This window comes from Vombatus ursinus, unplaced genomic scaffold (genome assembly GCF_900497805.2).
Source record: "Vombatus ursinus unplaced genomic scaffold, bare-nosed wombat genome assembly UNPS02014798.1, whole genome shotgun sequence".
In the NCBI taxonomy this organism is placed as follows: domain Eukaryota; kingdom Metazoa; phylum Chordata; class Mammalia; order Diprotodontia; family Vombatidae; genus Vombatus; species Vombatus ursinus.
The window spans coordinates 52,442,589-52,456,818 of NW_020954576.1; the positions used below are offsets into that span (position 1 = coordinate 52,442,589).

General features: G+C 42.8%; 1 protein-coding gene across 1 annotated transcript in view; it reads right to left on the reverse strand.

Moving 5' to 3' along the window:
- LOC114050015 (T-lymphocyte surface antigen Ly-9-like) overlaps positions 1-1,758 on the reverse strand; it is a 42,197-nt gene extending 40,439 nt beyond the window's left edge. Inside the window, exon 1 of the mRNA XM_027871532.1 lies at positions 1,713-1,758. Within this exon, the coding sequence (XP_027727333.1) occupies positions 1,713-1,731 (19 nt within the window). The 5' untranslated portion in view covers positions 1,732-1,758. The remainder of the gene's footprint in view (positions 1-1,712) is intronic.
- Positions 1,759-14,230: the final 12,472 nt, after the last annotated feature.

A 14,230-nucleotide genomic window follows, 5' to 3' on the forward strand; every position in this document is an offset into this window, starting at 1 on the left:
GGGGGGGGGGGGGGGGGGGGGGGGGGGGGGGGGGGGGGGGGGGGGAGTGGAACTGTGTCCAGAACTGAAGAAGACCCTAGTTCAAATGATGATGTTTTGTTTGCATGTTGCTACCTGCTAGAAGTTCAATTTGTTTTTACCATATGTACTTAAATCATAGATAAAATCAAAGAGAAATAAAAATTCTGGGAAGACTATACCCCCAAATGAAACTCTTTTTTACCCTAATGTTATGTTTAAGATCCAAAAACCTCAGTATCACTATTGTGAGTGGCTGGTTTGTGTAAATGGAGATGAATTGGTGGAGGCTCAAGAGCAAAGGTCATAAGTAGCAGCATTGTATTTCCCCTCAACAGGGTTTCCCCTAGGACTCTGGTAGAACTTTAGTGTAACCACATGGCTTCTCTGGGAACCTAAACCTGCCAACGTGGGAGAAGGCTGGAATAAGTGAGACAATCCAGACAGTAAGTAGGTGATAGGTGTAAGGTACTACAGAGCAAAGGTACCTCATGTACTGGACCCAATCTGTTACACCAGTATACCAGGTGACTTTGATTCACAATGCATGAAATGTGCCCCACCAATATAACTTGCCTCTCTATGAAAAGGAAAAAAAAAAGGTATAGTTCCTCACTTATTATCTGGGGCTGATTGAGCATTACAGCTTCACATATTTTGGCTTCCTTTTAATCCAACCCCCTCATTTTACAGATGAGGAAACTGAGGCCAAAAGAAATTAAAATACATGTCCAAGGTCACTCAGTCAGTAGCAGATTCAGGATTAAAATCTAACCTGGATACCTGGGTCTTATGCTCAACTCTTTTGATGGTATCATCAGGAAAAAAAACCAAAGATCTTTTGACAGTTCAACACACCTGACAGTGTTTGATACTTAATAAATATTTGTTGAATCAAATAGAATTGAACTGAATGGAATCTCTGGTTAAAAAAAAAAACCTAAGTTCTAAAATATAGTCTCAATCTGATCTCAATCATAGACATTTTGTCTCCTGATAAGTGAGGTCTTACAGTAATTAAGTCTTGATTTTTTTAAATAAATAAAAACTTCACATTTGGTTTGTTAACCAAGCAGTTCTCAGAGAATTGTTTGAGATCTCTCTGTGTCCATGCAGCTGAGACAGCCAGACAAAAAACCTAATGTTACCTACCAATGTCTGGCTCTCTTACCTAGTTGCAATGATTGCAGCTGGTCTATGAATTTCAAAAGCCTCAGTAGGACTTGTCTCACACCCTCAGATGGCTTGATAAGTGGAAGGAAGCTTTCAGAGGCGACTCTGCCGCAAAGACATTAATAACAGGGCCTACCCCAGAACCTCCCACAGAGGAAGGGGAATAGATAAGAATACCTCCTACAGCTCTTCTTGAGGCAGAGAGGTTAAGGGCCAGAACCACAAGACTGAGGTAGAATGGGAACACCACATCCTCCCTCCCCCACTCCAACCGGAGGCCCTCTGTAGAACCTAAAGCTTGGGTGTGACCCTTTCATACTTTGGGTCTCAGAAGATGTCATCAAAGACCCATCACCCAATTTGACCTTGACCTTATATTCAAAGACAGATGGAGGGTAAGGGAAATACGAAAGCCCCTTAGGCTAAAAAGGGAACATGGATACCACCCTGCCTTCACCAAAAAACACAGGGAAACAGAGACAGAAAGAGCGTAGTGTGAACAACCAACACTTTCCTCCTACCTTCCTCCAGTATCTGCATTAGCCTCTGCTCTCCTGGAAAGTTAGATGTCTGAATTTCTATCTAAGCATATCTCTGCCAAAGGTACCCCCCATAATTGCTGAGATTCAGGATGACTATCCTGTTCTGCCTTCAGGTAAATGTTGGGAAGTCTAAGATATATTCTCATGACTTGGTCTCTTAATGCCCTCTTGCTCCCCCCAACTCCTTCATCTTTCAGTGTTTTATTGGACAGTTTCTCTGCCCCATTTCTCCCTTGTCCCTCCCCTTAATCTACAATGTACCCAACCCCTTTCCATTTCTCCCAGTATATCCCAACCCTCATCCCTCTCCACCAGTGTCCCTCAGCCTCTGCCACTCCCTTCCCAGCCCTGCCCCAAAGTCTTTGCTTATTTGTTTTCCTTTCTGCTTTGTGACCTCCTCTCCCCAACTTTGAAAAGTAATTCCTTTCCTTCCATCATCCCTGCCTCCAAAAAAGTTACATTTCCTTCCTACATCAGATTCCTAAATGGGAAAGGTTCTCCTGAAGTCTCTGCTTCCTCATTTTCCTTGCCTCCCCGAACATGCCCCAAGCAGGGAAAACCAAGTAGGGATGTCCAGGGCATTTGTGGAAGGATTTCTCTTCTTGTTAAAAGTTATGTAATCTGAGGCCTCAGACACTTGGCACTTACTAGCTGTGTGACCCAGGGCAAGTCACTTAACCCTGATTGCCTCATTAAAAAAAAAAAAAGTTGTGTAATCTGGCTTCAAGGTTAAAGCATTTGCATAAGATTCATTGGTAGAAGGCACCACCATCCTCCCTGTCACTCAGGGTCAAAACCTAGATATCATCCTTGACTGATCTCTCTCACACACACCACAACCACTACGGACATCCAACCTATTGCCAGATCTCATCCAGAGAAGGTCCCCTTCTCTACTCTGATGCTGCAACCATTCTGGTACAGGCCTTTATCACCTCACAACTGGACCATAGCAATAGGCTGCTGGTTGGTCTCCCTGCCTCAAGAATCACCCTATACCAGTTCATCCTACACTCAGTTCTCCAATGGATCTTACTAAGGCTGACCATGTAACCTTCCCACTCAGTAAACTCCTGTGGCTCTCTATCACCTCCAAGATCAAATACAAAATCTCTTTAGTATTTAAAGTGGTGCATAACCTGGCCTCCTCCTCCTTTCCAGTCTTCTTACATTTTACCCCCATGTATTCTGCAAACCAGGGACACTGACTTCCTAGGTGCTCCTCCCATAAGACACTCTATCTTCTGACCCTGGGCATTTTTACTGGCTATCCCTCATGTATGGAATGTCCTCTGTCCTCCCCTGAGCTCCTAGCTTCCCTGGCTTCTTCTAAGTCCTAACTAAAAGCCCACTCTCTATAAGAAGCCTTTCCTGATCTCTCTTAATTCTAGTGCCTTCCCTCTGCTGATTATCTCCATTTTATCCTGTCTATATCTCGATTGTATATAGATGTTTGCATGTTGTCTCCTCTATTAGACTGTGTTCTCCTTGAGAGCAGGGACTGGCTTGCCTTTCTTTCTTAGCACAATTCTTGGCAAAGAGTAAATGCTTAATAAATCATTGTTGACTGGAGAGAACTCCTCTCCTCTCCTCTCCTCTCCTCTTCTCTCCTCTCCTCTCCTCTCCTCTCCTAGGAGATGAGCAAATGCTCCAGGCTCAAAACCAGGGTTACATTATGGTTGTAAATATCATTATCATTCCCAAGGGAACAGCTTCTACAGCAGCAGAGAGGAATACAGTGTGGGTAGAATGAAGAGGAAGAAGCCACCCCAACCCAAGAAACCCAATGGGTAACTCCTTCCTGAGACAGTCCATTTCACTGCTGGACAGCTCTAACAGTTAGATTATCTTTCCTTATAGGAAACTGGAAGCTTCCTCTCTGCAACCTCCATCCATTGCTCCTTCCCTCTGGCTTCAAGCAAAATAAGACTAATTCCTCTCTGTCATATGAAAATATTTTGAGACAGCTACAGTGTTTCCCCTCCAATCTCCATGTCTTTTTTTTCTAGGCTAATCAATCCATCAATGAATAAGTACCTACCATGTGCCAAGCACTGTGCTACACACTGATGATACAAAGACAAAAATGAAACAGTCCCTACCCTCAAGGAGCTTGCATTCTAAAGGAAACAAGAGGTATAATAATAAGCTTATACAAAATACTGCAAGTACAGGGTACATTGATAAAGGAGCACTGGTGGCTGGGGGGATCAGGAAAAGTTTCAAATAGAAGCACAATTTTGAAGGAAATAAGGGATTTTAAGAAGTAGAGGTGAGGAAGTACATTGCAGGTACTTGGTACAGGAAGTATAAAAGTACAGAGGTGGGAAATCATTTGTGAGCAACAAGAAATCTATTGAACTATAGAGTAGGGGAATAGGAGCAATGAATGTGTAATGATGCTGGAAATGTCAGTTGGGAAACAGAGGTTGTGAAGGCTTTAAAAGCCAAGCGGAGGACTTCTGGTTAAAACAGCAAGTTGGTAGAGAAGCCCAGGTCTCCCACACTGACATTCGAAGAGAAATAGTGGTGAGCTCCTCTGTCCAATCTAGGAATGCACAGAAAGGTAGGCAGAAGCCTGCATGAGCTCAGAGGGAGGTCATGATGAGGAAATCAGTTCTATTGAGAGCTTCAATAAACAGAACAAAGCCTGTGGGTATCCTGAGGGGCAGTTTATCAAGGGGGCCTGAACCCATCCCAATCTCAGGGAACTGGAAGCCTGTGAGTGTTCTAAGAGGGGATAAGTCAGGAGAAGGAGAAGCTGGTGGGGTCTCATTCCTGGACTGTCAGACTAGCAGCAGGGAACAAAGTCAGCCTCCACAGGTCACTATACGGGGAGGCAGGGCCTCAGAGAACTAAGGAGACAGGACCACAACCAAGCATGTGTCCTAGTGGTGGGAAGGGGGAGGGGAGATATTCTGCAAGAGCCCTGGAACCAGCAGGGTGTCCAAGATCTTACTGGAGGCTGTGAGGGCCATAGCAGGGAATAGAACCAAATCCTAGTTGAGGACTATGCAAAAAGGAGACAGAGAAGGGTCAAGGCCAGCAATTACGTTGAACCACCAGGAGATGAGGCAGGAGCCATTGGTACAGAGGGGAGGGCTTAACTTCAACCACTCCATCCATGAGTGTAGCTAGGTTGGAGTACAGAAGAGACAGGACCAAAGAGGACCTGTCCACCACACACAATGTGAATTCAGTTTTTGTCATGTTGAGTTTGAGATGCCCACAATACATTCAATTTGAAATATCCATTAGGTATTGAGAGATGTATAACTAAAGCTAGGCAACAGAGACTAGGGCTGGATATGTGGATTTTGTAATCATTGGCAGACATGATAATTAAAACCAAAAGAGTTGTTGAAGTCATCAAGTACAAGAGTATAAAGAAAGAAAGAGACCCAAGACAAAGCCTTGAGGGTACCCATGGTTAGGAGATATGATATAGATGATGAACCAGCAGAGGAGACTGATAAGAAAAGAACCGAGAGAGAGAGAGAGAGAGAGAGAGAGAGAGAGAGAGCAGTGTCATGAAAACCCAAAGGAGGGGGTATCCAGCAGGAGAAGGGGGTCAATAGTGTCAAATACTTCACGGAGGTCAAGAAAGATGTTGCAATTAGGCTTAACATAACATCACCTCAGGGTCACCATCTTCATTGCTCTCCTAGTGTGCTCAGTTCTGGGCACTATGTTTTAGGAAAGACAACTCACAAGCTGGTGATTATCTAGTTCTCAAATTTATGCAGTGACCTATCTAGCATTTTGAAGGCCTGGTATACTATATCCATCACTCTCTGTGACTCCCTATAATAACCCTCAATTCAAGAGTCAAGAATTCATGTCCAAGTAGATTCATACCCAAGAGTCATGTCTCAAGTTTTCTGTATGTTCCCAAGGAAAAGATGGCGGAAATGCCACTTATTTTGTCTCTAGTACCCCTCTGGGCTACTCTCCCAAAGTGAACATGTCCTCACAGGTTGGGTCCCCAGAGGTGTAACTACCTTCAATATTTGAGAGCTTACCCTGTGGTACCACCCTTCTAAAGCTACAGTGCATGAACTCCTATCAGTGTGCTTCTTGTTAATAATCAGTCAATAGACTCAAATAGCTCTGAGTAAAGACTTTTACTCAAATGGCATTGCAAGCACAGTAGCTACAAAACATGTGCCCCCCATTAGCCTGAGGAACACTCTCCCACAAATACACCCTGTATCTGTGGAGAAAGTGGGTATAACCTTAAAGTACAATAGTGGTGAGGCATATGTGTAGGTAACACATGTGGCCAAGGCAATTTTCAATCCTATAACTGCAGGGCCTCAATGTCCTTTCTCTTCATAAAGTCTCTGCTGGGTTGGGTGCTCAAATGGATTTGTTCCTCACAGAGTATAGTGTGGACCGCCAGGACTTATTCCTTGATGGACAACTGTATTCTCCAACTATTTCCAACTTCAAGGTTAGCTGCAATCCCAGATTGGGTTACTCTACTCTTGCAAAGAAACCTTTTGCCTAAAATTTATAAAAGTTTCCCAGGTCTGCTGCCTCAATACCTCTGCTTTTACCTCCCAGAGGACAAGTGGGAGGGCTGAGGCTTAGCTTTCCATTGACAACTTCCTGGTTCAGGACTGGTTCCCCTCACCCTAACTTACAGTGACCGCCATCCGGTACATTTCCCCAATTTTCATGTGTAGGGAAAACAATTTGCCTCATAATCACCAAAAAGTTCTGGGGTTCAGAGTTTCTCAAAGTTTGTGGTTTGTTTTTTACCTTATTCGTTCTTGGGTCATTCTATGCACATGAGAGGTTAGGGGAAATATACAGTTATCTATACACATTGGGCAAGATCATGTTCTCTGCTGGTATTTTCATATACAAATGACCTATTTAGACCCTTTACAAGTTATGAAATGATTCACTCCTACCTGAAAAATTCACCCTCCTGCCATTAAGTGCAGTGGGACAATGAATAAAGCACTTACATCTGAAGAGTTTCATTATCCACAAAGTACAAATGAAGCCTGGGTGATCCCACTTACCTCTCATAGTCTCTGTAACTTGCTCCTAAAGGTGTGTAAAAATGCGGAAGTCTGAAAGAGGCACCACCATACACTTTTTTGGCTCAGGCTCCACCTGGTGGCTTCCTAGAAAACTGCAGATGATGGTTTCCTGGACATTTCCCGAGGAATCAATCACATATTCATGGAATGGTACTTACTGAGCCTTACTCTGTGCCCAGCCCTAGTTAGTCAGTACACAAAAGAAGCTTGTCAGGGTCCCTGATCTGGGTAAACAGTGTAGTAGAGTGGAATGAGCAATGGATTGAAAGTCAGAGGACTTAAGTCTGAGACCTGGTTGAACCACTTATTTGCTATATGACCATAAGCAAGAAACTCTCAGAACCTGTTTCTTCATCTATAAAATAAAGATGATAATCTTTGTACTGCCTACCTCATAAAGGTGTGAGGAAAATGCTTTGTGAAACTATATACATGAACCCTCAAAAAACATAATCCCTTACCTAATAAGTGATATGGCTAACATGCAAGAAAGTAAAAAGGAACAAACATGTATTAAGCACCTACTATATACCAGGCACTGTGCTTTGATCTTATTTTCTCCTCACAACAATCCTGGGAGGAAGATCCTTTTATTTATTTATTTATTTATTTATGGAGAGACAATTTGGGTTAAGTGAGTTGCCTAGGGTCACACAGCTGGTAAGTGTCAAGTGTCTGGGTGACACCAGATTTGAACTCAGATCCTCCTGACTCCAGGACTGGTGCTGTATCCACTGCACCGCCTAGCTACCCCAGGAAGATGCTTTTATTATACCCTTATATAGTCAAGGAAACTGAGGCAAACAGAGACTAAGTGACTTGCCCAAATTTACACAGCTGGTAAGTATCTGAGGCCAGATTTGAACTTTTACTGACTCCAAGCTCAGCACTATATCCACTGAGTCACCTAGCTGCCTTATATGAAAGATTATACTACAATATAAGGTAATGCAATACAAGATCTCCAGATTTGGAATCAGAAATTGTAGACTCAAATTCCAGCTCAGCCTTCATTCTCCATTCAACTTTGGACAAGTTACCTCTCCTTTGAGGACCTTTGTTTACTCATTTGTGTTTTGGGGGGGGGGGGTGGGGGGGGAACCTAGGCAATGGGGTTAAGTGACTTGCCCAGGGTCACACAGCTAGTAAGTATTATGTGTCTGAGGCCGCATTTGAACTCAGGTCCTCCTGAATCCAGGGCCAGTGCTCTATCCACTGCACCACCCAGCTGCCCCCTACTCATTTGTAAAATTAAGAGGTTGGACTATGGGCAGCTAGGTGGTTCAGAACATTGGCCCTGGAGTCAGAAGAACCTTAGTTCAAATCCAGCCTTGGACATTTATTAGCTGTGTGATCCTGGGATGGTCACTTAACCTGGATTGCAGAGAGAGAGAGAGACCACTTTAAACTCCCAATCCCCTCAGGAAACAGAGTTTATTTCCAGGGATGGTCTTGCAGTACAATTGTTATAACCACTAACTGGAAGCATTAAACTCACAGCTAGCTCAGAACAGGGATGGGCCTATGTTCTGTTGCTCTAACTCAAAACAGCATCACAGAATCAGGTCTCAGGCCACAAATGAGTGACCAGAGCAAAGATTTTAGACCGAGAGGAGGGGTTGGGGCACAGCTCTGTCTATTCTCCTCTGGAGCTAAGATGAAAAGTACTTACACAGCTAGTTTTTTTTTTCACTTAGGCTAGTTCCCACAAAGGATACAACTGGACCTTTGACCCTGAAGTGGGAGTTTGAACACGTTTTTCCAAAATGAACTTCTCCCTAACTAATATTGCTAAGGGGAGAAAAGAATAGAAAGCAGCTGGGTTAAGAGTAGAGGTGGGGAAGCTGTACATCTCTGCCCTATCTCTAATTAGAAATGCAAGAGCTGAGAGAAGAAAACTCTTGGAAAACAGACATCTAAGCAAAAAAGCAAAAATTCAAGATGTGACTATTGTATAGACAAATAAGGAGGTTGGTGGACATGGATTTTTCAAGCTGATTCACAAACCAGTAATAGAACTGGGGACCACCATGTTACCTTTTAATCCCCTGGTTCGGACTATGTCCTCAGGAGGTTATTTAGAGGAAGAAAAGGCAAGACTAACAAAAAAAATATTCATTCATACTTTACTCAAAATAGCAAAGAACTAGAAACAATCCAACAATTGAGGAAATAGCTGAACATATAGTGGTATCCAAATGTCAGTCAGTCAATAAACATTTATTAAACTCCTACATACCAGGCACTGTCCTAAGCACAGGGGATGCAAAGAAAGGCAAAAGATAGTTCCTAACATTCAGAAACTCACAATCTAATGGGGGAGACAATAAGCAAACAAATATGTACACACAAGCTATATACAGGTTAAAAGGGAAGTAATCAACAGAAGGAAAGAACAAGAAATAAGAGAGATCAGGAAGGGCTTTAAGTTAGGGTTTGAAGGAAGTCAAAGAAGCCAAGAGGAACAGATGAGGAAGGAGCATTTTCCACGCATGGGGCACAAGCAGAGAAAATGCCTGTAGTTAGGGGCATCTAGATGGCACAGTAGATAGAGCACCAGCCCTGGAGTCAGGAGGACCTGAGTTCAAATCTAGCTGTGTGACCCTGGGCAAGTCACTTAACCCCATTGCCTAGCCCCCCCCCAAAAAAATGGATGTAGTTGGGAGATACAGTGTCTTGTTGGGGGCACAGCAAGGAAGCTAGTGTCACTTGATCAAAGAATACATAGTGGAGTGTAAGATGGAAGAAACCTGGAAAGATGTGTTTGTGGGGGGATGAGTGGGTTATGAAGGGCTTTGAATGTCAAACAAAGGGTTTTCTATTTGATCCTGGAGATGATAGGAAGCCACTGGAGTTTACTGAGTAGGTGAGTGACATGGTCAGACTGTGTGCCCTTCAGGAAAATCACTTTGATGGCTGAGTGGAAGATGGAGTGGTATAGGGAGAGAGCTGCAGCAAGTCAACCAATTAGCAGGTGATTACTGCTATAATCCAAGCATTTAATGAATTGTAGGCAATAAGAGATCCTGCTGGAATGCCTCATCACAGCCTAGAGGTAACTCTGGGTTCTTTAATGATTGTTCCAGAAGACCACAAGCTCTGACAGATCTCTTCAAGACAGAAAGGACCTGTGCCTGGCCCCACTGATAAGTCTGTGTGTCTGTTGTCCAAGGACCAGCCAAGCCAAGGTCAAAGACTGACCTCAGCAACACAGCTGACACAGCAACTCTCAAAGACCTTCTACAAAGGCATGATTATGCTCTGTAGACATGGACTGCACCAATGAAATCACAGATCATTGGATCATTGGTTCCTTGATGAGACATGATAAATGGGAGTGTTTTGCACCAACAGAAATTATGATTGTGGAAAATCTAAAGAGATACATGAAGGCTTATAAGAAGTAGGGCAGAGTAAGGGAAGCCAGATTAGAACAATCTATTTAAGTACTGACATACACATTGGACTCCTGGAATCTACTACATTTCATAACTCAATTCCCACATGCCAAGGCTATCCTTCTCCTTCAATGACTTAACTCTCTTATCTTCTGCAATGGTTACACTCCTTAAAACAGCTTCCACTGACTTCAGAGCTGAAAAATTGAACTTTTCCAAAGCCTGATCAATTTTCAGCAAGCCAATAGCAAGCTACTCTCCAATTTCATCAGGGAACACTGCACACTTTGAAAAGAGGTAACAAGGTGCAGACTCCTGTGTTTGCACTTCATTTAAATACATTAACAACTCATTATAAGGCAGAGCCAAGATGGGGAGCATTGGGAAGAAGTGAGCTTCCTCCTAAAATTCTCCCCAAAAGATCTAGAAAATGCACCAGACAGAAACCTAATGGGGAAATATAAGAAAAAGTCAGTGAGTCATTTTTCCAATGCAGGTCCATATACGGAGATAGACAGAGAGGTCTGTGGACACTAGAGAAGGGGCTGGCCAGGAGTGTGCCTTCAGACAAAAGAAAGACTCTGCACCAGGGCAAGAGGAGATTACAAACCCATATTAGGGCACCATGATAGGCACAGATGCCAACTGTAAGCATTCTCACTCACTACCCAGTTCCAAGTCACAGATCCAAGGTGAACTAAGGAGGTTACTTGCATCTGGGAGAGGTATTCAATCAATCAGAAAACATTTGTCAAGCACCTACTATGTACTGGGTACTGCTAAACACTGGGATTAATTAGGTATTCCAGAGTAAGTAGAAGCAATGTGGCTCAAGAGCAGAGCAGAGTCTCAGTTCCAGTTTCTAGCCCAGAGAAATAACCAGGGCAGGAAAAAAGGGATTCTGCATTTCAGTCACTTTGAAGCAGCAGAGCTTCCCAGTTGGTTGATAGTGGCTTAGTCCAGTAATAGTTACTCTTGTTTAGATCAAAACCCAGGTCAAAAACTTGCAAGATCAACCAAGGGGCAGCAATCAGACTTTACCCTAGATCAGACCACTTTGGAAGCACAAAAACTTGAAGTTCCTCAACCTGAGCAGTCACTGAGATCTTGGGATAACAAAGCAGTGAAGAAGTCAAGAAAACAGCAACAGGGCTAGTCCAGACCTTCCTTCCAAAAAGTGAGCAGAGGATTGGCTTCTCTTCTAGAACAAGAACAGGAAATTCTGGTTGCCTCAAATCATCAAACCCAAAGTAAGGAAGTAGGCTGGAAGAATCAACAAAAGAAAAAAAAAAAGGATCCCATCATAAAAAAAAAAACTATTATGGTGACAGGAATGCTTATAACACAAACCCAGAAGAAGAGAATTACTTCAAAACATCTACAAGCAAAGCCTCAAAGAAAAACACAACATGGGCACAAAATCAACTAGAATTCCTGGAACACATGAGTTTTTAAAAAGTGTTCTAAAATGAAAGGAAAGAAAATCTACAAGCTATAGTCAAGTTAGCTAGACTTGGAGTCCCAGCAAAATTTTAGAACATAGTGTTGAAGAAATGGTGGAAAGAAAGAAAGAAAGAAAGAAAGAAAGAAAGAAAGAAAGAAGGAAGGAAGGAAAGAAGGAAGAAAGAAAAGAAAGAAAGAAAGAAAGAAAGAAAGAAAGAAAGAAAGAAAGAAAGAAAGAAAGAAGGAAGGAAAGAAGGAAGGAAGGAAGGAAGAAAAGAATGATTGAAAAGAGCCTGCATGATTTCATCAAGCACAGATCATGCCAGACCAGTTCCTTTTTTCCCACAGATGGGGGGAATTATACCAGTTTGGACAGTCCTCTCTCAAGGCCAGAAATATTTAGATTTAGAATAATGTAAAGTTAATAAAAAAAAAAAATCCTTTCTGGCAGCCCTGCCTAAGATGTAGGGCACTTTGACAGGATCATGCTCAGTATTGGGGTTTAGTAGTTATCCTCAGCTTCTCTTTCTGCCCTGGCTAAGTAAAGGAAGAAATAGCATGGCAGAGAAGAAGGAGCCCTGAATTTGGGCCTTGTAAGAAAAGGCAGTTTAGGGGCAACTAGGTGGTGCAGTGGAGAAAGCTCTGGCCTTGGAATCAGGAGGACATGAGTTCAAATCCGGCCTCAGACACTTGACGCTTACTAGCTGTGTGACCCTGGGCAAGTCACTTAATTCTGATTGCCTCATTGAAAAAAGAAGAGGCAGTTTAAAGTCACAATTCCACCATTCCTTTCTAGGCCTCACTTTTTTCTTCTACTGTAATCACAAGGTTATTATAAAGATCAAGTGAGACAAGGTAGGAAAAGTGATTTTCAGTTAAATATATGTGAGCTAACATTACACCCATTTTACCAACTCCTCCAATTTTCTTTTATTCCACTTTGTGTTCCCTCCTTCCTAAGTGAGGTAAGGAAAAGTGGGAGGATATTGGGGGATCTCTTCCCCATCCCTGTGCCACTGGTCTTCCCCACCCACACCCTTCTCCTCTAGAAAAATCCTAAAGCACTGGATGTGAATATAAATCTATAAAATGGGAGGGGGGAATTATAGCCATTCTACAGATAAGGAAATTGAGGGCCAGAGAAGTGAAATTACTTACCTGAGGTCACATGGCTAGTAAGTAGCAGAGCTAATCCCAGGATATAGTCACTTGACTCCCAGTCAGAGAGAGGTGACCCTGTGCCACTCTGATGTAGGGTCAAGCTGGGAACCCCCTTTCACAAATCTTGTCCAGGAAGCAAAATCTGCTCTGTTTCCAGGAATATTCCAGTCACCAACAGGTGACTCAGACACAGTGACCACAAATCTGAATTGTTCTTTCTCAGACACTTAGGTGGCTCAGTGGATAGATCAATGGGCCTGGAATTAGGAAGATCTGAAGTCAAGTCTGGCCTCAGACACTTACTAGCTGTGTGACTCTGAGCAAGCCACTTAACTCTCCCTTAACCCCTATCTCTAACTTAACCTATCTAAATGTCCACATCAGTAAAATGGGAATAATAATATAGGTACTACAGCCAAAGGCTGTTGTGAGGACAAATTGGGCTAATAATTGTAAGTTGTTGTTGTTTAATTGTTTTTCAGTCATATCCCACTCTTCATGATCCCATTTGGGACTTCTTGGCAAAGATACTAAAGTGGTTTAACATTTCCTTCTCCACCTCATTTTACAGATGAGGTAATTGAGGTAAACAGAATTAAGTGACTTGCCCAGGGTCACACAGCTGGTAAGTATCTGAGGTCACATTTGAACTCAGGTCTTTCTGACTAGAGGCCCAACATTCTATCTGCTATATCACCCTCCTACCCCTAATAATTGTAAGATGCTTTATAAATCTTCAGGTGAAATATAGTGCTAGCTATTATTATTACAAATGAGTTAATTTCCATTTCCTTTCTTTTCCTCTCTCTGTCTTTTCTGTCTTTTTCCTCTGTGTCTCTCATTCTGTTTTTCTCTGACCTTCTCTGTCGTTCTGTCTCTCTTTTCCTGTCTCTCTGTGTCTCTGTGTTTGTGTCTGTTTCTCACTGTTTCTGTCTCTGTCTCTCTCTGTCTGCCTCTCTCCTCTTTCTCTGTGTCTCTGTCTGTCCCTTTCTTTCTGTCCCTCTCTGTTTGTCTCTGCCTCTGTCTCTGTTTGTCTATCTCTCTCTGTCTCTTCTCTCCTATTTCCTCTCTCCTATGTTAAAAGAGGGGTCACAAAGAGTCATACAAGACTGAAAACGACTGACCAACAACAAAAAATGCTAAAAGCTCAGATCTATATCGTATTGAAATAGAAAAGTAAGTAGCATTTTTGGTAGACCAGATGATGGCAGCAGAGAGCAACAGAAGACTTTGAAAGCTCAAATCACAGAGGACCAGCTAATGGACAGCCCAGCAGAGAGAATGATCCAGCCTTACAGCAGCTACCCTTAGATACTGTCTATGCATGCCTCCATTTCCTTTCCTCTCACTTCTCAATCCTTTGTAAAGGGACTTTAGACTGATCACTCATCTGAAATTGCCTGCTCTGAAATTAACAATGTGCTTTTAATCGGACTTTTTC